General features: G+C 41.1%; 1 protein-coding gene across 1 annotated transcript in view; it reads left to right on the top strand.

Moving 5' to 3' along the window:
• Positions 1-25,142, top strand: part of Hecw1 (HECT, C2 and WW domain containing E3 ubiquitin protein ligase 1) — a 335,971-nt gene that overhangs the window by 182,676 nt on the left and 128,153 nt on the right. The window contains exons 4-6 of the mRNA XM_051167947.1: positions 11,680-11,774; positions 19,297-19,372; positions 24,840-25,009. Coding sequence (XP_051023904.1) covers positions 11,680-11,774; positions 19,297-19,372; positions 24,840-25,009 — 341 coding nt within the window. The remainder of the gene's footprint in view (positions 1-11,679; positions 11,775-19,296; positions 19,373-24,839; positions 25,010-25,142) is intronic.

Below are 25,142 nucleotides of genomic sequence, written 5' to 3'. Positions count from 1 at the left end.
TGTCATGGAATATTTTGGTTTCTCCATCAATGGTTATTTTGCTGGGTATAGTAGTCTGGCCTGGCATCTGTGGTCTCTTAGGGTTTGCAGGATCTCTGTCCAGGCCCTTCTGGCTTTTATGGTCTCTGCTGAGAAGTCGGGTGTAATTCTGATAGGTTTGCCATTAAATGTTATTTGGCCCTTTTCCCTTGCAGCTTTTAATATTTTTTCTTTGTTCTGTATGTTTTGTGTTTTGATTATTATGCGATGGGCAGTTTTTCTTTTCTTGTCAATTCTATTTGGTGTTCTGTAGGCCCCTTGTGTGTTTATAGGCATCTCTTTCTTCAGATTAGGGAAATTTTCTTCTATGATTTTGTTGAGAATAGTTTCTGGGCCTTGGAGTCTAATATCTTCTCTTTCTTCAATGCCTATTATCCTCAAATTTCTTGGATGTTTTGTGTCAGGAGTTTTCCAGATTTGGCATTTTCTTTAATGGATGCTTCACGATCTGTGATTGTATCTTCTAGACCTGAGATTCATTCTTCCATCTCTTGGATTCTGTTAGAAAAGCTCACCTCTGTGTTGCTCGCCTTCTTCTCTGAGGTCTCTCGTTCTCGTTTTTCTTCTGTCTGTGTGTTTATCATTGAATCCATTTTCATCTTCAGATCTTGAACTGATTTTTTTTATTTCTTTCATCTGATTGTTTGTATATTCCTGAGTTTCTTCCATTGCCTCTTTATAGGTCTTCAGAGCTTGAACTGTTTTATTTATTTCTTTCATCTGCTTGTTTGCATTTTCTTGAAATTTTTCCAGTTCCACTGTATGTGCTTCTTTTATGTCTCTCGCCTGTTTGGCTGCGTCTTCCTGCATTTGATTACAAATTTTATTTGTTTCATCCATTATCATCCTCATTACTAAGGATTTGAGGTAATTTTCTTGTATTTCCGTTGTATTTGAGTTCTCTGGGTTGTTTTCTTTGGGATAGCTGGAAACTGGAGACGCCGTGTTGTTTTGTTTTGTTTTGTTTTGTTTTGTTTTTTGCGTATGCTTTTACGCTGTCCGTTAGACATCTTGCTGTCTCTATTTTTGTTGGGTAGCTTCCAGCGTTGGATGGAGGGAGTCTGATGATAGTTTCACTTGTTTTTTTTTGTTTTTTTTTTTCATGATTTCTGTAGGCTGGAAGCTCTGATGCTTCACTGGTGTTGATGGCAGGAGACTAGCCAGTGATCCTCCGCTCCCCTGTACTGTGGGTCCTGCAATCGTTCTGGGTCTCTGAATGAGCCTTGGGTCAGGCCAAGGTATCCATAGCCTTCTGGGTCCCCTGTCAAGTCCAGCCAGGGACACTGGGCCCGAACCACGTGCTGAGCTCAGCTAGATTCTCAGGGCCCGAACCGTCTGCCGAGCTCAGCTAGTTATTCTGGGCCCAAAATGCACACAGGGTCCAGCCAGAATTTTTGGGCTGGGACTACACACCAAGCTCAGCTAGGGACTTTTGAACCAAAGTGTGTGCTGTGGTCAGTTATTGACTCAGGGCCCAAACCGACCGCCAAGCTCAGCCAGGAATTATGGATTCAAACTGCGCACTGTGTCCAACCAGAGTCTTAGAGCCGGGACTGTGCCAAAAGCTCAGCTAGAGTCTCTGGGCCCAATCTGTCTGCCAAGCACAGTTAGGGACTCTGGCCCCAAACTGCACGCCAAGCTCCACCCGAGTCTCCGGGGCTTATTGTGCACTGAGCTCAGCCAGGGACTCTGGACCCACACTCCGTGCTGAGTTCAGCCCGGGACTCCAGGCCTAAACTGCGTGGAGATTCCAGCCAGAGTCTTAGGGCCACCGAGCCTGTGCACAAAGCTCAGCTAGAGTCTCTGGGCCCAATCTGCCTGGCAAGTCTAGCTAGGGACTCTGGGCTGAATCTGCGAGCTGACTTCAGCCTATGTCAGTGCCCCAGAACTGCCCACTGAGCTGAGCTAGTGTCTCGGGCAGAACTGCTCGCTGAGCTGAGCTTGCACCTTGGGTGGAACTGAGCGCTCCACCCAGCCTGCGTCACAGCAGGAAAACTACAGCTGCGCTGAGCTAGCACCTCCACCTCTGGTGGAACTGAGCGCTCTGTCCAGCCTGCATCACAGCAGGGGAGCTGTGGCTGAGCTGAGCTAGTGCCTCAGGCAGAATTGCTGGCTGAGCTGAGCCAGCGTCTCCACGGCACTGTGCACTGAGCTGAACCCGGGACTCTGGGACTGAACTGTCCGCCGAGTCCAGTTTGGGTCTCAAGGCACCACGCGACCCAAATCCTGCCCAGAGTCCCCTCTCCGGCAGCAACTCCTACCAGCCACCACACCAATTGCCTCCACCGGAAGGCTCTGAGCTGCAAACCTCAGCCACCACTGCTGCTGACGCTGGTGCCACTGGTGCCGCTGCTGCTCCGTGCTCCTCTCATGTTCAGGGGCACACAGGTCCTCCATACCCTGGTCCCTCTGAACCATGGGAGCACTCTTGCTGCTGTGGTGTGGGGACCTCGGTGTTCCTGGCTCAGAAATCTGTGCAATTCCCTGAATTGTTCACTGGAGCTTCCAAACATGGTCCACACTGCTCACTGCCATCTTGGATCCCCTTCCTTGACTCTTATCTTATCCAAACTGCACAACTTTTAATTCTTTCTGCCCACTTGTTGCTCCTTTTCATTTTCAACCTGCATAAGAATAATCAGTGAGAACCATTCCACAGACATGTGCTGATTTAAAATATCCTCAGCCAAAGAAATTAGTCTCTTGTTACTGCAGCCTCACATAAATTCTCAGGTCTTGGGTGTAATGCCACCAGATTTCTAAGCCAAAGCTTCACACAAGGAACTGCTAGCCCAAGTCCTGGTGGGTAGCTTGCTTCCCTCTGAAGCTTCATCTGCTGGGCCTGCACTGTCCATATTTATCTCAGCATTTCTGACTCATAAGTGTGCGTAGGACAGCCCATTGTGTTCTGCACACAGCACTCAATAAGCTTTAGAGCCCAAAGATTCAAATTCTTCCACAAAGTTATCCAAAGGCATAAAAACCACATGGTTAGGTTTATAATAGTGTAAGAAATATAAAATATGAGTCTTTTTTAAACCAAACTATAAAACTTGTGTTTAAAACAGGAATTCAAATATTTTTATCTTCCCTACCTTGTAAGACTTTTATGCAGATGTTTGAATCCTCCCCAACCAGTAAAACCTAAAGTTTGCCTTATCCAGACAACTCAGTTGGAGTGGTAATCTCTTTCTTTGCAACCTCGAATTTATTCTGAACTATAAGACCCACCCCCACATCTCAGTAAAAACTTTCTGTATTACTTTTCTGCTGCTATAATAAATGCCACTGCCAAAAGCAATTTAGAGGAGAAGATGGTTTATTTGGTTTACAGTTCTAGAGAGATTGAGACCTTTACAGTGAAGAAGGCATGACAAAGGACCAAGAAAGGACTGTTAAAGGAGCCAGAAACTCTGATTCCATTTTCTATCCTCAAGCCAGCAGCAGTGTGAGAAAACAGGAAGTAAGACTAAGCTATAAACCCTCAGAGCCCACACCCAGTGACATGCTTCCTTCAATAAGGCCCTACCTCCTAAATGCTCTACAGCCTCCTCAAACAGCTTCACCAACTGGGAACAATATATTCGAATACATGAGCCCATTGGAAAGAATTTTCAGTTTAACCATCACACTCAATAAATAATTTAATTAATTAAGCTAGTGCTTAATATTCCAACGTACAAAGCATAAAACTTACATCCTAAGACCCTCCAATTTAGTCTAATCTTTGCTGTAGATGGACTCTGAGCCTAACATGGGGTGCTCCCTACAGAGGAAGAATCAGAGAAACACAGAAAAATGGAGAGGACCAGGTGGTATACGGGTGGGACTCATGTCAAGAGAGTGTTCACACAGGTAGAACAGGGTTTCTTGACCTGACTTCTTGTAATAAAGAAGTGGCAGAGAGGTACGTCCTTCAGTGCAGATGACTCGCCTCTCCCAGTCCACCCAGTCCACACTGGAATTCTGACCAACCACTTTAAGGAACTCTTCCTGTTTTCACTGGGCCTGGGAGGGGATGCTAGAAAAGCAATGGGAAAGTGGGGGCAGTGTCCACCCTTTTGCATCGTTTCTAGCTGATGCTCTCTTTGGATCTCCTGAGACTCTCTGGCAAATTGATGGTCATGCCCAGCTGCTCTTGGCAGAGCAGAGATACACACGACATCAGGACATCTTCACTAGAGCCATTGCTGACTCTTATCACAAGCTGTTCTACCTGGCAAGGAGCCTGAGTTTAGTGCCAGGCCTTTCTGACATCAGCTAAGAAGAATTACTAGACGACTGTGAAGCCATTTCCAAATGATACAATTATAGTCTCCACGCCAGCTTTTAGACAACCTAAGTGTAAGATTCCGGAGCCCAGATAATAACAAAATGTTAAAAAAAAAAATCTCCTACCAAATTTTATTAATCTAGACTCACTGTAGTATTTTCTATACTACAGGCATAAACTCAAATTGAAAATTATGCTGGCAATCTTTGAGAGACAGATACCAAAAGAACATGAAGTATTATTTGCAGGGGGGTTAGTAGATTGTCTCAGTGTGTTTTGAACAATCAATAGTGGAAAGAAAATATGGAAAATGTAATCAGAACTAAAGAAATTAGGCCTTACCCTTTCTACTAGACTAACTATAGGTAGGTCTTAAATTATAAGAAAATATTTTCTAGGAAACTCAGCATTTAAAAGGAATACAAAAAACATCTGACCCAGTAAAATGGAAGTCTGGATACTTGGTATTGAGGAAGCAGCCATGGTGACCACAACAACTCTGGACAGAGTATTTGCATCATTTCCCATCATTCTCACTTTGAGGCTCTGACATGTGATGCAATGCTATTTAGAGGTAACCTTAAAGAGATAATTATGGTTGCAGAATTTTGACTCCAAAAAAAGCTCCTTCCCAAGGCTCACTGCAAGAAAAAGCTTCTCTGACTGCCAGTTCAATTTCTGTGCCTGCCATCTTGTAGGATCTCTGTCAGTGCCTTTCATCAACTCTCTTAAAGGTTCATCTGTGGACAAAGCCTTAATATGAAAGTTAAAAGAAGAAAGTGATTCATAATTGTACTGCTTTCTGGGCCCTGCGCCTCACCTGGGCAGCACAGCAGAGCTGGTGCTGCTGGTGTAGGCCCCAGGTGAGCTGGCCTCAAGGTCACAAGAGCAGGAGAGATGACTCTGCTGCTTGTCATCTGCAGCGTTGGGTTAGCTTGCTGAGGCACAGAGCTCACCCTGTGGGTGCAGGAGAGCTGGCAGGCCAACCAGCTCAGCTACCATGCAGCCACAGATCCAGGGCTTTGAGTCAGCCCACCCCAACATCTATGTCATCTACAAACTGCTGGAGCATGTGAAAGGATCCAAAGCTGCAGGATCTCCATGACACAGGGCAACAATCTGAGAGGAGTCCCGGTGAAGACGCAGTATTGATAGTGTAGTGGAAGCCAAAGGCCTCAAACCAGACCAAGGACTCACTGCAATGAGCATTAGCACATGAAGAAGGGTGAATAAAGGCTGTACTGTGGGACCCACTGCAGCATCCACAGCGAGATGCCTTTTCTCTTGAGGGTGAGGTTGCAAGGGCAGAGGGTGGCCATGAAGGGATGGGGAGATGAGCGGGATTGGGGTGCATGATATAAAATTCACAAAGAGTCAATAAAAAGTTAAATAAAAAAAACAATCCTACTGTTCTCACCACCCAACGGTGAGAGAGGAGTTTCAGGAATGCAGACCTGACTTGATATTGGTGAGAGGATGATAGTCAAGACCCATACCTTCCACTCAGACTGCTTTCCCCTAGCTAACAATTTCAGCAAGTTCAAACTTACAGATACTATTTTATTTTCATAAAATCTCCATTCATGAGGCACAATGTTTCTTTTAAAGAAAAGACCCTTTCTACAAAGGCTGTTTTTTTTTTTCCTTCAGTGTAAAAAATAAAAAAAGGAAGAACTGTTTGGTTCCTGTACCCTAGATCTGAATCAACAATGACCAATGAAAGTAGCTGCCTATTGAACATGCAGCATGTCAGACGACCTGACATCCTTACGTGTGCTTTAATTACTATGCCCTAAGTGCGAGGAAGCCTTAAGTAGTGAGTGGCCTAGGAAAGGTCTAGCCACAGCGGGCCTGAAGGAATCTTTTACAAGAAACTTCTCTAGCCTCGCAGCAGCTTACTAGGTTGGCTCTAACTTAACAAGAAATGGATAATAAAGTTCAACTGTGTCTAACAGCATATAAGAGAGAAATGCTTGGGCGGGGGTTGGGGGGGGCGGGAAGGAGAAGCACCCTGACAGGGAAAAGGAAACTGGGGGATGCAGAAGCACTTTCCCGCGGAGTAATGTGTCTCTAGCTCCCTGCCAAAGCAGCCAATCCCTGACCCGCACCTGTCCGTTAGTCTGTAGGGTAGTTCCAGTAGTACATTTACACTGTTAAAGCATGGATCTCTGTGTTGTACAGCTAAAGGACAGCCATTGTCACCAGTTCGTGTGTGTGTGTGTGTGTGTGTGTGTGTGTGTGTGTGTGTGTGTGTGTGTGTGTGTGTGTGTACAACGCCCTGGAACTGAGACTACACCAGCCCTTTTAAAAAAAATAAGGCCACGGGTGCTGATTATAACAATTCTGAACCGAATGGCATCCTGATTTGGATGGCCATCTGGAAGACCTCTGTGTGGATACAATCTAACCAGGGAGCCAAAGGGTCACTATGACTCTCTCGGCCTTCTGAAGATCCTGGATTTATACTCTGCCCAACATCATCACTGTGGACTTTGTTTATTAGCTAAGTTTGAAGAGGCCGCCTTATTTTTATTTCAGTTTCCCCTTTGCTACAACTTAAGGTATATTAATTGCTTTTCTTGCTGGTGTGACAAAATACCTGGCCAAAGAATTAAGGATACTTCTGGCTGGGAATTTGAGGGATAAAGATTGTTTTGTAAAGGAAGGTACGGCAAAGTAGCTGTAGGGGTAAATCTATGAGAGAGCTGGTCCCACGGACCAGAAAACAGAGAGAGAGAGATGTATGGATGCTGATGCTCACTCACGTTTTCACATTTTCTCCTTTTTATTCCGTCCAAAACTCCAACTAATAGGAAGGTGCCACCATGTTCAGAACGCCCCTCCCCCTCCTCCTAGCTAAACCCTCAAAGGCACACCTAGCTATTTCTTTCCATCCATTCAAGAGTGGTCACATATTACCTCCCATCTGGTTTTTGAACGAAATATTGGTTTACGTTTCTTGCTAAAAATGTTACTACATAGATAATTTAGTTCTGACTGCACAATAGAAAGTGTAGCTGCTCTATGCTGAGCTGAGTCTAACAGCTGTTAGTTAATGACTCACTAATTCTGATCAGTTTTGAGTGTTTCTGCACCACAAATATTGCCTGTGGATAGGGAAAAACCTCATGGTGTTCAGATGTTTTGGGTGTGGGCCACATGTGGAATGTTTAGGCCGCAAAAGGGAAAATCATGTTCTTGTAGATGTGCTTTTACTGGCTGCACAGTTCTGTGCTAGAGTTGTCTTCTTCCCACACTCTGAAGCTCATCCTGTCAAGCTGCTTCTGTTAATGCCATGCCACTTAACTGCTGCTCCTCCGAAGATGATCTGGCTTTTCCTTCTGTAGCTAATGACATTTCTCTCTTCTAAACTACAGATGTGATGTCACATTGCTTTGTACTTTGGGGATTCCTAGAAATTTCTTTTGTCTTTCATTACCTTAGAGCATTTTAGATTTAGCACTTTAGTTTTTCACCTGTCCTTTTAGAGTCTCATTGCATGTATTTTACACAAATGCCTATCATCCCAGGTAAAACATAATAATTTTAGAAAGAGTTTTATATACATGCTAAATCCTACCGATGGCATAAACTATAAGTATAACCTTAAGTAAGATGTCCTAAGTTTTGGCTTAATTTTCCTAGATATAAAATATTGATTGGTGGTGAGATTTATTGATATCTGATTATTTGACAAGCATTGTGCTTGTCATATTTTTAAGGTTTATACAACTACCTATATTTCATAGGATTGTTCTATAGATAAAAGTAAAAACTATTATAACTATGTAAGTAAATGTTAATTGCCTATTAAAAATTTTCAATCATAATTTTTAAACTTAATTGAACATTTTTCTGGCTCTAATTTTACTACCATTATTTTTTCCTGGAGTCTCCAATACAACATAGTTCATCAAGTTTTAAAAGGAGAAAAAATATCTTATATCTTTAAGGATACTGAATCTAACCAACTTGATGTAAATATATGCTCCCAAATAAAAATTACAATTTCAAAATATATACTTAGAGAGAACTCTTCAAGTTTCCTCCAGTTCATGAATAAGCTGGTCACCCCTAATCAAATTTGAAAATGTGCCAGGTAAAAACTACCATAACGTAAGCATGCCTAGTTCACCACCACCATCAAGCTATGCACAGTTAGTTTGCCAGTCTCCTGCTCTGCAAGAACTGGACTACAGGCTTCCGTTAACTCTTCAGGCACAGATAGGCCAACCCCAACTGCTGTATAAGCCAGCACTACTGAGCACAAGGAAGGCCGTTCATGTGTTGGCATCACATGTACATTTTATACATTATTCTACTGCAAATAAATGATGACACTACCGTTGGGCAACCGCTTTCTATTTAGAAGACATCTTACAATTAGAAAGCATTTTAGATTTCTTTTTTTCTTTAGAAAAACAAAAGCAGAAGTAATGTAAGTCTCTGGCAAAGTATCTGGAAAGTACCTGACATTCTTTAATTTTTTTTTTTTTTTTTTTTTTTTTTGCTTATGAGCCACGATATTTTTCTAGGAGACAGCAATAACTATCAACTCTAGATGTTTCCTTGCCCTTGGACAACTGCAAAAGTCATGTGATATTAAGCTACAGGAAGATTTTGTTCTCTATGAAGAATTAGGACTACAAGGACATTGCATCTGTTCCTGAATCCATAATAAGCTGGCTGTGTCACAGGAAGTCACTCCCTGCTTAGTGACTAGACACGTTCTGAGAAATGTGGTGCTGGCAGACTTCATCAAGTAAATTGCGCTGATTGCACCTGCACAGTAAAATGGCTACAGCATTATTAATGGTGCCATGTGGGACCATCTTTATTCTACAGTCTATCCCTGGCGTACATATCATTATGTATGCAAAACTCTATCCATTGGGCACTTTTAAAAAGTATGATGTTACATTACACTGGAAATATGAAAATAAATAATACCAATAACTTAACAACAAAGCTGAATAACAAATTAAACAGACCAATTAAGCGTAGCCAGAGCAAATATGAAGTATCATGCAATGAAATGATTTTTTAAAACCGTAAAACTAATCATTAATATATTTTGTTTTCATATTTTAGGCATGTGTTAGTATCTTTCCTTCATATCCTACACCTAAACAACAATACAAATTTAAATATCCATTAATAATCAACCTTCTAAGTTTTGAAACGTATTATTAAAATACATGTTTAAGAGGGGAGAGATACAAATGTTACCATCAACTTTTTTTTTTTCAAAGAGAAACTATCATGCCTTGATTTAATGTCAGTTTAAGTGTAGTTTCCCCAACCCTTTATTCAAAGGCATTGAAATTATTTTCTTCCTGGAATAAAAAGCCGTTGGTACTGCTGCACATTCCTGTTACTGCTTTCGATATGACTTAAAGTTCCCCCAGCATGCTCATCTCCCTGGCATCCACAGACAGTGCAAGTGGTGCTGGGCAGCACTGACAGGTGAACACTGAGCGCCACAGCTCCCGTTGCTCTATCCGGAGCTTTTCATGATTGCTAGCTTATGAGAAACCTGCCTCATGAACCTAGCTGTGTAGTCCTAATGTGGTGCAATTTACAAATATCTTGGACAACATTATGGGTCTAGGCTATTAAATAGTCCACCGAAAGCTTGAAAACACAATTACAGGAAGTATCGGCTGCCTGCAGGAGAAGAATGACGGGGAAGGAAAAAGCTCCTGAACAACCAGGCACTACAAAGATCATCAGAAGTCTTAACAATGGCAATTTAATGGGTTTCTAGAAACTCAAAAAGCTAATTAAAATTTGCTGGAAAATGTTTAACTACTAATCAAGTAGTTGGGATGATAAGGATAACGCATTTCTATTTTAAGTTTATTTTTTAATACTATCCAACTGACAGCAATCACTAAGGTGGTGAGAGTCTGATGTTGTATGTGGTTATTGAAGGGCTGTTTGGAAAGTAATGTGGCTGCAAGAAGAGAAGCTCCTGGAACTACTCATGTTTTCTACCCAAGGAGAGAATAAGGCAATGACCATTTCTTCTACACCAAGCAGTCTTTCTCTGTCAGTTAGGTTTAAGTTTGATTATAGGCCAGAAAAATATGAAAATGACAGTAGCAAGCAACACAGATATTACCTGCAAAAAAAAAAACTGTAAATGTGTGGCCAGCTAGACATTCTGTTATTAAGTATGAAAATGAGAATGTGTAATGAACAGGTAACTAGACATTTTTATTGCATTATATATTTTAACTTGAGCAACTGTGGGCTAAACATTTTTCATTTTCAAAAATGATACCAACAATAGGAGAATATTTATTAAACATAAATTTGTACAGCTTTATTAATTGGGGACTCCTAAAATAAAATTGATAGCTTTATTTTAATTAATTAGTTTATTTATGTTTTATTTAAAGTTTCACTATTACTTAATAATTAATATTCATTATATAAATATATATATATTTATATAAATGTAAATGTGAATAATATTTTAATTATATAAGTTAATGAATAAAATTAATTAGATTAGTTAAAAGACACAAACTGCTAAAAATTTTATTTGATAATAAAAACATGGAAACAGTGAGTTGCAAACACTGAACTAAGGGGGAGTTGCTTGCAGATTTCTTTTTCCTACTGCAGAATCAACTGTCCGAAAGCAGTGGGGTACATCACAGTTTGGTCCTCATATTGCTGCTGTCACTGACATTTCCTGACCACTTAATTGAACTCTAAGTGTTTTTGTTTGTTCAGACAACATCATATAGGGTAATGTTATTGTGAGTTCCATTTACGTGTGAATGATGTGGGATACAACGAAGTTATGTGACCTGTTCATTGACTCACAGACTTTAAATTCAAACACCGCCAGTGGGATTTCCCAAAAACATCTTTTCTGCTTACCATCTGTAGATATAGCTAGATCTATAACGATACAAAAAAGTGATCACTGATAAATACAGCAGTTTATAAAATATGCTTTCTCTCCATGTATTTTCCTCTCAGTCTTTAAATTATCAAGATATTAATTGCAGTAAAGTATATGAGAGGAAACTACAAAGAAATAAAACAACCTAGATCTTAGAACTACAGGTTTAATAGTGACGATGTCCAGTGAGTTAGAAGGATGCCAAGATGCTTAAGTGACGATTTACTTAGCTTCAGTAAAGAAATTTTAAAATCTGCATAATTTTCCATGGCATGGTTTTAGAAACAGACTGGCCCTGGAGGCTATGTTTAAGCCATCATTGTTAGGTGTCGTGTGCTGGCTTACGAGAAGAATCATTTCACAGTTGCTGGAGAGGTCACCCTGGGCTGTGGCTGCTTCTTCCTACGTTATCCCAATGACTCGGCTCCATTTTAATTTTGTCTTTCAGCTGAAACTAAGATCTGCTTCAAATACTACCATGGAGTAAGCGGAGCCCTGCGAGCTACAACCCCCAGTGTCACTGTCAAGAACTCAGCAGCTCCTGTAAGTCCTCTTCTTCCTCCCGCTCAGACCCAACTCACATGGCCCTCTGCACTCCTGTTTTCTTCATGTGTGTGCGCACACATCTATACATGCATACATACCTGCACTTACTCGCACCTACGTGTATAGGAAGCTACACTGATAGATGAATTAAGAATGTGAACACACACATGCACATGCACGCACACATGCACGCACACACACACACACACCTCAGACTAGTGACAAGGAATAACACCAAAAGCTGTCCTTTTCAGAGCACAGGCCATATGAATATTAGACAAATGCCAAGTGTGTGGATTTCTTTTCTTTTCTTTTCTTTTCTGATTTTTGAGACAGGGTCTCTCTACATAGCCCTCATTGCCCTGAGCTTGCTATATAGATCACTCAAAGAATGAGTGCTGGAGTTAATTTTTTTTGTTGTTTAAGGTGCTGGAATTAGCAAAATGTTTCCATGGAGATATACTTAGTAGCAGTGTGTGAGACTTCCTTTAAGAAACATGTTTATAATAAACTGATTTTGGATACTTATATTTTTTGTTTTACTTTCTTTTTAGACTTAAAATTAAATTAATTAAGTAAAATTTATTGCCTCGGATTCATCTTAGTTCTGTGAAATGGTAGACCTAGAAAAGATAAAATCTCTCTTCCTTTGTCTGAATAAATGAGGCCCTCACAAGGGAGCCCAGGTAATGCTCCTCACGCCTTGCTGCTGGCAAATCCCAGATCCAGGCTGTGTATTTTGTTTTTGACGTTGTTGTTGTTGATTGTGTAGCCCAGGCTTTCTTGGGACCAAGTATTCAAGGATAGCCTTGCATCTGCAGAGATCATCCTTCCTGTGCCTCCCAAGTGCTGAGATCGGAAGAGTGTGCCACCAACTCCAGCTCCACAACCAGGACTTAAATCACGTTGTCTTTTCCTGAATTTCAGCCTAGACTTTATCTTTGTAGTGTTTCTCATTTTTCTTGTTAGTTTTCCCAGAGATTCATACAGCCTGTTTAGTTCGTATTCACCAATTTCTCCAACTGTTCCCAAATTCATTCTCCCATCCTACCCACCCAACTCCATAACTTTATGTCCTTTTTTTTCTTTTAAGACCATTTTGCTTTGTTTTCTTATTTTTAGGGGTTGTTGTTGTTATTGTTTTCTTTTTTTCTTTTCTTTTTTGGATTTTTGGGACAGAGTCCTTCTACATAGCCCCCGTATTCCTGGAACTTCCTATATAGATCACTCACAGAGCGAGTGCTAGAATTAAAAGCATACACCACCACACCCAGCTTAAGACCAGTCTTTTGCTGTCTAAACGTTTCTTGGCTAGAGTGGTCCACTTCCCAAGGGCTCCATTCTTAGAGGGATCTGACTCTCCCTCTTCTAGTAGCTAACAGTGCCAAGAGCACCATAGCTTGGGATGGCGTTGTATGCCCAGTTCCTCACTCCATTCTGGGATTTGGTGTAGCTTGTGCTCTCATAGGTGTTATCTGTTCTGTCACTACAGTGAGTTCATATGTACAGTGGCCCTCGTACACTGTTTCCTCGTATTTAACCACTGCCTCGGGTGCCCACACTCTGCACGTCTGCAGGCTGGGCAGTGTGCTATAGGCCTCCATCTTTCATGAGCCTTCAGTCATGATGGGGTGGGCTTTTGGTGATGCACCTATCATGGCATCATTACTTCTATTAGTAACCCATCACCCATATTCCTGTAGGTGACACCCGCCTCTGCAAAAAAACCTCACTAATTCACTAAGTTGGACTTTAGTGGTAGCTATACTTTGGTCTGTCATCAATTCCTTCTTCCAGTGAATAGTGTCATAAAATAATGCGAGAGGCCAGTGCTGAGCCCATGTGGTGCTGAGAACAGAGAGCAAACCTGTGCTCTCATGGCCATATTAAAACTAGGCATATGAAGGTCTAGGGAGTGGTGCAAAGAGACTCACCTGCAAGCTGTGGGGTGTAATTAGTTTTTAGGGTGACTATGCAATTGTTGCCTTATTTCTTGATAGTATGAAACAGTTTTCAAGGTTGTTTCTCTACTTGATTTATATCACATTAAGACAGATAAAAAATATTTAAACAAGTGTTCTTCTTTCTCAATTAGCTACATGTTTAAGGGATTATCATTTTTTATTTAGTAGTTTCTTTGAACATATGGTGTTGTATTAGAAGCCAAACATAGCTTTAATTTTGCAACACAAAGTCAGTTATTGGTACAATCCAATGAATTTCTGAACTAAAATAAGATTTTGTAACTGATCTGAGAATTTAAGCACACTGCTTCAAAGAGAAAATGTAACTAAATTTCCTTGAATCCATTTTGAATGTCTACTTTCTCGTTGATTATTGCTGGGACTGCATTAGTTTTTAAAGAAGAGTTACACCTAGAAACATTATATCATGTCCAAAATACCACTTGGTTAATATATGAGAAAACAATAAACCTGTAGTTCTTTAGAAAGAAAAACAGAATGTCCAATGCTCCTTTGGTATAACCAATACTTAATTTTGATAATAATAAATTCTAAATACTTATTAGTTCTTTTTTCCATCTCCCTTATCTGTACCATTGGTAGCTATTGTGATCCTTGTAATTTATTCTTGATATTTTGAGGCTTTCATTTGTTTGGTAGTCTTAAGATGAAAACCTGTTATGATAAGAGGTTATTGAAACTAATATAAATGTAAATTAAGTGTAAGCCCTGTGACTGAGAACTTGTGGTTACTGTACATCCAGTATGTGATGCCCACAAGGCTGGAGCATGAAGCCTCTTGTGCTAGCATGTAAGGAAAAGTGTGACAAGGAGCGCAGTGTCTCTGTTGGCCCTGGAAGGAGGTGGCATGTGAGCTAAGGGTGTGGAACTGCCAAGCATAGAAGGGAAATAATGCAAGACTGGGAAGCTGGACACAGAGAACAGAAACACAGGACATGAAGTGACACAAGCACAGTGGGAGGAACATCTGAGTTTTGCTAGGTCTGACGAACATATGGCTGGTTTTTGCCACATCCCCTACTGAACTTTATTATTATGTTTGTTATGCTTGTTATATTTATTATGTTGCTATTTTATTGGTAGTAATTTGTGAAGGTAAGTTTCTCCTTACAGCATCCTTGTTTGCATTTGCCCACTGCATTCCCCTGTCTCTTAATAAGCACGTTACGCCTTATACATCAAAGCATAGAAATCCATCTAGCTATCCACTTTCTCAAATATGACTTATGATAATCTGTCCACAACTTGCTCCATTGCCCACTGAAAACTTCCCAGGTGCTTTATCAAGGCTTTGCTCTGAAAGAAGAATTTCATCCTGACTTTCTCTGCTCTGTGGAGACATCTGCAGGGCCTACTGGCCTTGAGCAGAAGCTCTTCCTCTGTACAGCCTTGCAATTTTCTTTAAGGGTGAATATTCAATCTCCAGGTGATCTTGGTTTGCACCATGTCAACAAGACCCATTGAGTCCCCTAGCACAGCTTCCCACCCCTACCTTATGAGACTCCATCAGCTATGGCCCTAGCCATGCCAAGGCCCGGGGGCCACAACTATGAGACTCCATCAGCTATGGCCCTAGCCATGCCAAGGCCTGGGGGCCACAGCTATGAGACTCGATCAGCTACAGTCCTAGCCGTGCCAAGGCCTGGGGGCCACAGGTGCTGAACAACCGTAGCAGCCTTGAGAGGAGTATCATGCACCTAGGGAAGGGCCAGCAGCACAAGAGGCAGGAGGATTACCTGATTTGGGGGACACAAAATCTGAGGCACAGTGCCCCCAGATTCCTAGTCTCTATAGTGCAAGAATGTACTTCTGTTTATCTTTCGCAGTACAACTTGGTGACAATGCTTTCAAAACAGCACTAAGCTGGGTTAGTTTTTTTTTTTTCTAATGAGAATTTTAAATAGAACACAAGAGAATCATTTTGAAATGTTTTTGTTTGTTTGCTTGCTTGCTTATTTATTTTGAGTAGAGGGTTTTCCAGCCCATAGGCCAGAGGAGACATAGCCAGACCTTGAAAGGGCAGGAATCCCAAAATGTCACCTATTTCTCAAATATAGTCTTTGTTTGTTAGTTTGTCCCCACTAATTGTGCTTATAAAGAACTGCTTTCATAAACAGGAAGGCCTGGAAAATGTTCAGAGTCATTTGCACAAATCAGCTTAATTGGATCTAGTCAGGTTGTGTGATCTTGTCCCACTCACACACAGCACTACAGCCATGTCCTCAAGCACGTCCTGACCTCCAACCCTGATCTAGAACTCTACATTGCATTCATTTGGGGAAATTTTAATTTTTGATGTGGATTTTGATAGTTTTTTATTACTGAGACCTAGAACTTAAAGTGTTTTGTTTTGACTTACAGTCTTGGAGGCTTTATTCTATGGTTGGTTAGCCCATTGTTTGGGGGCCTAGGTCAGGCAGAATGCCATTGGGAGAGAGCACATTGTATAGGACATTGTCCATCTCATAATGGCTGGGGGGTAAAAAGGAGAAAAAGAAAGGGTTTGGCATCCTAAAACCTGATTCGAGGGCAACCCCTAACAACCTACCATCCTTCTACTAGGCCCACTGCCTAAAGCTTTCACAACCTCCCCAGGGCTACATGCCCTAAGAATCAGGGCTCTACTACATGGGCCATCATGGAACAGTCAAGCCAGACCTAAACTGTGGCACCCACCATAGGAGTCTTCTTAAAGCAAAAAAAGCTAACAAAAATGTAGTGTTTCATCTATTCTCAGGGCATGTTGAGTAGATAGCCCACCTATTACTGAACATGGTAATTGCTTGTGTGTTTATGCATGCACATGATTGTGTAGGTATACATGAAAGCCACGGGTCAACATCAGATGTTGCTCCTCGGGAGCCATTTGCTTTGCTTTAGAGAAAGCCTCTTACTAGGACCTGAGGATTGTGGTTGGGCTCTCTGGCCAGCAAGTTTGAGGGATCTGGCTCTGCACCCCCTGAGCTGGACGTTCATATGCATGCTAGTGATTGGATCATAGCAAGCACTTCAGCGACTCAGCCATCTCCCCAGCCTCTCTAGAGTTCTTTCGTGAATTAATTCTGTTTTTCCATTTCCTCCCCTTACACATCCACAACTTATATTGATACCATGTCTCTTATAATTACCTAAATAAACACAAAAAATGAAATTTTATTCATAATTCTATGATGAGAAAAAGTCTCAGACGTATTTATTCCATAATGTTATTAAAAGTGTCTATAAGTGAAATAATCCCAGCTAAACCAGGGCAAGAGTTCTGAAGTAAATTTCTATTTCTTAACCCTCTTTCTGTTTAGCCTTTTTCAGAGGGCAATTTTAGAATCCATTTTTATTTGAAGCAGATATAAGTCAAATGCTAGAGATAAAACAAAATAAGTCCAACCCTGAGTGTTTGCACTAAAATAGCACAAACGACTTACTGACATGCAAAGGTCAGTGCTGCCCAAATATTTACTAGAAGAATTCATAATTGTTTTCTAATGGGATATTTATGAGACTGTCTGCATATTGTGACTTTAAATTCTGTCTCCATTCCACAAAGTCAAGGGTAGAAAGGGAAAGCAACTTCTAAGAGTAAAGCTAAGATACATATTCTTCCAGCTGTAAGCTCAGAGGCAGCATCTGCCTTGTTCCCAATATTTCAGCAAAGGCTAAATCCTATTTGTTTATTTTTATTTTTATTTTTTATATAAAAGAACTTGTAAATAAATAAAAGCATCACACATCAAAATTAATCAAGCCCAACTTCCATATAACCTAGGCAATGTATATACAGTTAGAATTGCTGTTAAGAACAGACACTATGAAGCATCGCACTAAATATTACATTTTCATTATCAAACATATTTTATTCACTTATCCATCACCCCCAAAAAATCTCTGACAGATCTAGACCTAGAAAAAGATCATCTTTCTATCCTCTTTAATGACTCATGTTTATTATCTGCCTTCAGCCCTTTCTCATCACCTTATATTTAGCTTTTCTTATTCTCTCTTCCTCACATTATACTGTACTAACATTTAAATAAATGTATAATAATTTGTTGGCTAAATTCTGCATATGAGATATAATATGTGGTTCAATTATTTCTGAGACTGTACAATCCTGCTTACAGCTTATACATTTTCCTGCAACTTTTAATTTCATTTTTTTAGAGCTGAGTTTCATCTAATTCCAACAAATTTATTTATTTACTAAGTATGATTCGTTTAATCTATTATAACATACAGTAGAAAAAGCAAGTTTCCTGGTGTTTTCCCCACTATGGTTTGGTTTTATGAGACAGGGTTTCTCTGGGTAGCCTTGGTTGTCCTGGAATTCAATCTGTAGACTAGGCTGGCCTCGAGCTCACAGAGATCTGCCTGCCTCTGCCTCCTGAGTTGCACTAGTACATGTGTTTGTGTCATCTTTAGGACAATATTTATTTTATCATAAAAAATTTATCTTCATCTAAAATGTTTTACACTTTATTCCATTTTTGTTTGTACATTTAGATATTTTAATGGCTCTTGAGTGGGCTAGTCCACCCTGAATGAAAGCCATTCCATTTCAGAGAGGGCCAGAATTAGCTTAACATCATAATTTCCTGGATACTCTTTTGACAATTTTTTTAAATTATACATTCTAAGGGCACAGCTTACTCTGCTTACTACACATTTTCTTCTGTTAAAAGACAACACACAAGAAAGGGAAAGAGACAGGATTGCATTCATTCTATCCTTCTGTCAAGTTAGACTGCGTGCAATACCATCCTACTCAATGTTCGATTGCTGTGAAGAGACACCATGTCCTCAACAGCCCATAAAAGAAAGCATTTAGTTGGGGCTGGCTTTCCTTCAGAGGTCCACTCCATTGTGGCCATGGCAGGAAGCATGACAGCACACAGGCAGACATGGTGCTGGAGAGGTAGCTGAGAGTTCTATACCTGGAATAACAGGCAACAGGAAGAGAGGAAACACTGAGCCTGCCTTGAACATTTGAAACTCCAATGCCCACCCCAGTGCCACACTTTCTCTAGCCATTCCACACCTACTCCAACAAGGCCACACCTCCCAAGAACCATTCCCTGGTGCCCAGGCACTCAAATCAATGAGCCTAAGAGAGCCATTCTTATTCAAACAAGCACAAGTATCTATAAACAGGCTAAGCAGACCTCATCTATAGACTGAGCCCCAAGTTACATTAAGCATAGTTTTATATCCCTTCTGTCCCCTTCATTGCCCCTTAAGAACAACCCAGAGTGACATTTATTTTGATTGTCTATATTAAGCCTTCTTAATAGGGTTTTCTGAACTGCCCCATAAGCATAATTCTTTCCCAAGGAGCAGAATTTCTTACAAGCCACTTACAGTACAGAAAGGAAAAGAGAGGAATTTGGTTATAGAAGAGACAGGCGACAGGGCAAGACAGCACAAGGGTGCTGCCCAGCGTGTTGCAGATCTTTCCTGTTAGCATAGTGTCCCCTCACTATGGTGCATTATCTCTTTTCATGGGTGTTTTGCTTATCTTCCACTTTTCCTTCTTTTTACAGATTTTTAAAGGTATCGGCTCTGAAGAGACTGCGCAAAGTCAAGGAAGCAGGAGGCTGATCAGCTTCTCCCTCTCAGGTGCGTGTTGCTCACTTAGATGCCTCACACAATGCATTCATTACTTTCTGTTGATGCCATAAAACACCATGAGCAGTGATAACTTAAGAGTGTTTATTTAGGCTTACAGTTCTATAAGGATATGAGTCCATCACGGCAGGTACAGGTATAGCAGGAAGCAACAGGCATGGTGAAGCGATCAGGGGCAGGGAGGGCTCATCATCCACCATAAGCAGGAAACACAGAAAGAACTGGAAGTTGGACAAGCATTTTAAATTCACAAACCCATCCTATAACTGTTGTTTTTATTGCCTCAGATGAGGGGATGAGATGAGAGCCATTCCCAAGCCTTTCAGGGTCTTTCTGAATTCTCGCTGGCTGGTTCAACTCAGCTGTTCTGGCCTAAACTTCTCTCCAAGCTGGCCAATCAAATTGGCTTCTCTTGGCTTCTGACTGAATTGCTCTGCCTGGCCTCAAACTAATTCTGGCAGAATGCTTTAATCTTGTGGCTCCTTCTCATTCTCTGGCTTGTTCTGTCTCCACCTGTGTCTAGCTTGTTCTCTCTGCAACCTGTCTCTGTAAAAACTGTCCTGGTGAAAAACTCTCAGTAAAAACAAAAACAAACAACAAACAACAAAAACTCTCAGGAAAAAACTTCCCCCTCCCTCCCTCTCTCCCCCTCTCTGCCTGCATGGCTCTTAAGTAGCCTCTCCTTCCTGTTGTGTTTCTAGTAAGAGTTGGGCATGTCCGATCTCTGACTCATTCTGTCAGATCTTCCTCTGCTTTGTTTCTTTGTCTGGCCCTCAGTTAGAAATCGCTTTCAAACATAGCTACTTCCTTCTACAAACTAGCCTTACCTTCACTGTTTGGGATTAAATGTGTATACTAAGGGCATGTCTGTATTCCAACCTGTAATTGACTGTGTGTCTGCGTTCCAGCCGGATCACATAGACCTAGAAGGTCTTCAGATGTGATCCCCTGCCAGAGCAGCCATGTTTCTGAATTGGGGTTCCTCTATACCACCCCATGCAATGTACTTCCTCCAGCAAGGCTGCGCCTCGCTACAACCCCTCCAAACAGCACCACCAAGTAGGAATCAAGTGTTCACCTGCCTGAGCTTATGGGGGACATTTCTCATTCAGACTGCCATGTGCAATGAACCAGAATAACAGCCACTTTTGCTTGACTCTGACTTACAAACTGTCGGATCCCAGCCCACTGGAAAAATCGAATCAGGGTTCACCTGAAAAAGGGAGTAGGGATTGAAAGTAGGATACAGAGACACAAGAAATAACGAATCAAGTCAGGAAATTTCTGATCAAGATTTCCCTTTAATGCAGATGAGTAAGGCTTTATATTGTAAAGTCAACAGGATCTATTCTGATCCCTCTCTCCCTAGCTCCCAAGGCAAGAAGAACACAATAGCCTGAATAGCTCTCTGTAAGAACTTCCTTAACCCTCCAGGTGTTTCTCAGTAGGGACTTCCCTACTTCTTTCAAAGGTAAAAGTCCAAGGATGGCCTGGAACACAAAGACCTCCTCCCACAGAGCTCAGCAGCTGGAAGGTCACAGTGTCCAGCCTAAGCATGGGATTTCTGACATGGCAGAATTTAGCACAGCTCCCCACAGCAAGCTTCAAGTTATTTGATCTCTTTGTGCCTCATTATCTTTACCTGTGGGGCTGAGGTAAAAATACAAAGTGTCTGGGCAATTCCCCTTTGAATATGCAAGAATGATGGAAATTCATTCGGTAACAAACATGGAAGTGTTTAGCCACTGTATGAAGGGAAGTTTGATTTAATCGCAGCATTAAGAGTTTACCAAGGGCCCATGAAAGAAAGCCGAAGGAGAGCAGCAGCCATTCGATCCTAAACAGAACCTTCCAGGCAACCCACTGAGGCAGAGCAGATCAAAGTAGAGCTAATCACACCAGCACACTCATTGGACAGGGAGCCGGATTAGTAGAATCCAAATAAAGTCCATTTCAATTTAGCCAATTTAAAAATTGATAGTTGAGCATTATTCGAAGCTTTTCCTAGGAAGAGGAGAGCAAAGGTGTGTTAACCCTGGGTGAGGAATTGATGATGGATCAAAGAAGCCATTCTACTGAAGTCAAGTTGGCAAGTGAATATGTTTAATAGGGTCATTTAAAAAAGCTTGGACAGCTCAGAGGCAGCTGCATCTCTGAGAAGCCTACCACATTATGACATAACAGTTTTATTATCCTGAATTATTATCTGCACGATGAGCAGGCTGCACAAGGTGGAGAGCCTTCTCCCGGAAGCTCCACTGGGCAGAGAGATTCTCTTCTCCGGGCCATTGTTTTCTGCTTCATTGATCCCTGGGAGGGGATCTTGTGAATCATGTATGTTTCAGTTATATAGACTTGCAATGTTGTTTACTTCCTAAGTCCTCCTTCCTCCTCCCTCACGGAGGAAATGTTTCAGTTTGGAGGAAGTTGATGAGTAACTAAGAGTATGTTACTTTTCAGTTGTCATGACTCCACGGAGGTTCTGTAGTGTGTTGACAATGGAAGAACTAGGTAAAGAATGATAGGAAAGCTTTTCAATCCGTACAGAACTTTTCCATAAACCTGAAATTACTTTGGAGAGATGGCTCAGAGGTTAAGGGCACTGACTGCTCTTCCAGAGGTCCTGAGTTCAATTTCTAGCAACCACATGGTAGCTCACAACCATCCGTAATGTGATCTGATGCCCTCTTCTGAACTACAGGTGTACACACAGGCACAATACTATATACATAATAATAAGTTAATTAATTTTATGAAAAAGAAGTGCAAGAGAACACTGATCTGCTCTGGTAAGATGATACACAAAGGCCGGAGCATCACACAATATATCCCAACTAAGTCATCGTCAAGAGAACGAAATCACATAAAGCCCAAATTCTACTGACCACATCTAGAAAACTGCATCCTTAGCTTATGAAAGCAATGTTCCATAGCATGTGTGTCATGGATCAGAGGTCCCATGAACTGTTTGGGGAAGTGAACTATCACCTGTGGTTTTCTAGGTTGACGTGTGTCCAACGAAGCAAATGCATGTTTAAGAGTGCATCCCAAATATTATCATGTATCTCTTCAGGTGGGAGGTAAAAAGAGGAAAGAAGGGAAAAAAATTTTTTAACTAGGATAAAAAACATGTAACCCTTGGGTTGCCATCTTTATGTTTCTATTGAAACGCTTAAGAAAGAAAATAGCTCTACCAATTTTCAAAAAAGGTAGAAACCAGAAATATCACACAAGAATTTGTTAGAAACCAAAAGTAATTTTCTTTAACCAAAGCTCCAGTGGCATCTTGAGGTTCAAGAAGGGTAAGGCTGGAGAAAGGACAACGTCTCTGTTCCTTGGTCCCCATTTTGTCTCCGCCATGCAGATATAAGCTCTAAGACATACAAGGAAGATTTTTTCTGTACCCCAACATTATTCAAATCTAATTAATAAGGTGTTCTGATTTAAATCATCTCCTGTTGTCCATGGTATATAATTTTGTTATTCTAAGATGACAGTTTCCAGCAATGAAATGTAACTGGGACTATAAACTTAGAAGCTAAAGAAGAAAGCCTGAATAAACCACAGATACATAATATTGTCATTAATATATACCTACATTCACTTAATTCACTGTATCTATTTATAATGAAAGTAAACACTGTGCCAGGAAGAAGGCTCAGTGGGTAAAGATGCTTGATACCAGGCCTGACTGTCTGTGTTCAAACCCTCGAACCTACATAATGGAAAGAGAGAACCAACACCCACCTGTTTTCTCTGACAGCCATGACTGTTCCAGCTTGTGACACACACATAAAGGAAAAAAAAAGAAGAAGAAAGAAAGAAAATGTAAGAAAAAGTAAATACCAATGGAAATACCAAAATATACTCCATGCCTTAAAGATAAGCAAGGGAAAGGTCACCTAATCCATAACTAAAGATAATGGTTAGTTGTTGTCACCTTCTTGGAAGAAGAATTGCCTCCATCAGACTGACCCATGACTGTGCTGTGGGGCATTTTTTTTAATTGCTATTTGATGCATCGTGAATGATGCTATGCCTGGACAAGTAGGCTTGAGCTGTCTAAGAAACCAAGCTGAGCAAGCATAGTGAATAGGCCAGCAAGCAGCTCTCTTTCATGGTCCTTGCCTCTACTACTACTTGAGTTCCTGCCTTGACTCTCAATGATGGACTGTGATCAGGACATGAAAGCCAGGTAAACCATTTTGTCACCATGTTGGCTTTGGTTTGTGTTCCAAAATTGCAACAGAGAAGCAAGCAAGGGCACTAAGCAAAGCCCCCAAATATCACAAAGATGATAAGACACAAGTAGGCTGTGTGTATAAAATCAGAGACAAGGATTCTAACAGGAACCAGCTGGACAACCCAACTAGAGATTGACAAACCAGGACTACAAGACTTTCCCATGAAGAAATAATACAAAACTTGACTTGAAAGATAGTAGAAAAAGAGAGTAAAAACAATTGAAGAACATACATTCAAAATAGACCCCCTCTGTACAACATAAAAGTATGTGAAATCTAACATCTTAAGTAAGACAGCTGGGTTGCCAAGGTCCCCTCTTCTTGACACCATGGTTTCTCATGACACCCATCATGAGCTCCATGGAAGCCATGTTTCCTTTTCTCTGATCTTTCAAACCCTGCTGTTTATCCTTACTCAGTGAATTCATATTTGTTGTAAAATTACTGCCCTTTGTTTTCTTATGTCTTGACCTTGCAAGATAACTTTCTATCTTTGATCTACCACATTTCCATTTCATTTTCGTCCATGTCCATCACCTTTGGTGATCGCCAACCTCTCATCCATTCCCTTCCTCTTAATCTGTTTGTGGAACTCCAGAAATTCAGTCCTCCTGTGCAAAGTAAAGTGTTCACAGGGGCAGTTGAATTGATGTATAGCAAGGATTTCTTTCCCAAAGCAACATGTGCCGGGAACTGTTCCAAATAATAGTTTGTATAGATACACATCAGTCATTGTTTGTACTAAGATAGAAAATAGTCTAAATACTGTTTTTAAAATAAGTTTCAAATATAGGTTAGCGACTTTTCTATGGCTATAATAAAATAACATAACATGACCAAAAGTGACTTACAGATGAGCTATCTTGAGCATGTGGTTCCAGAAGGGTGAGTCCATCATGAAAGGAAGGAATGGCAGAAGATGGCTGGATCAAAAAGCTGGGAGGTCACACCTTTGACTGGAAACACTAAGCAGAGAGTGAACAAGAAGTAGGACAAGACAATGAACCCACAGAGCCTGTCCCCAGTAACATCTTGCACCTTCCAAAGCCTGCCCAAACAGTGCCATTAACAAGGACAAGTGTTTAAATATCTGAAACTACAGGGGACATTTCTCATTTAAACCACCACATCGTGTTTTGGATTGTTTGTTCTTGCATAGGACATGTAGGGACTCAACCTCATTAAAACATACTTAAATGTCATTTATTTTATAGATTTCCAGGCTATGGGATTGAAGAAAGGAATGTTTTTCAACCCAGACCCTTATCTGAAGATTTCCATTCAGCCGGGAAAGCATAGCATCTTCCCAGCCCTCCCTCACCATGGACAGGAAAGGAGATCTACAGTCATAGGCAACACTGTGAACCCCATCTGGCAGGCAGAGGTGAGTGTTAGGGAGTGGGGATGCTGAAAGAAAGATAAAAGGATCAAATTAAAACAAATGGTGATAAGCCCACCCCTCTGCTCATCTTCTAGTGGAGCATAGATTCTGTTCTTAGACTCATGGCCATGAGATT

The sequence above is a fragment of the Acomys russatus genome, chromosome 3 (genome assembly GCF_903995435.1).
Source record: "Acomys russatus chromosome 3, mAcoRus1.1, whole genome shotgun sequence".
Classification (NCBI taxonomy): Eukaryota; Metazoa; Chordata; class Mammalia; order Rodentia; family Muridae; genus Acomys; species Acomys russatus.
Note: the sequence above shows the minus strand (reverse complement) of the source record. Positions and strands in the feature narration are given on the sequence as shown.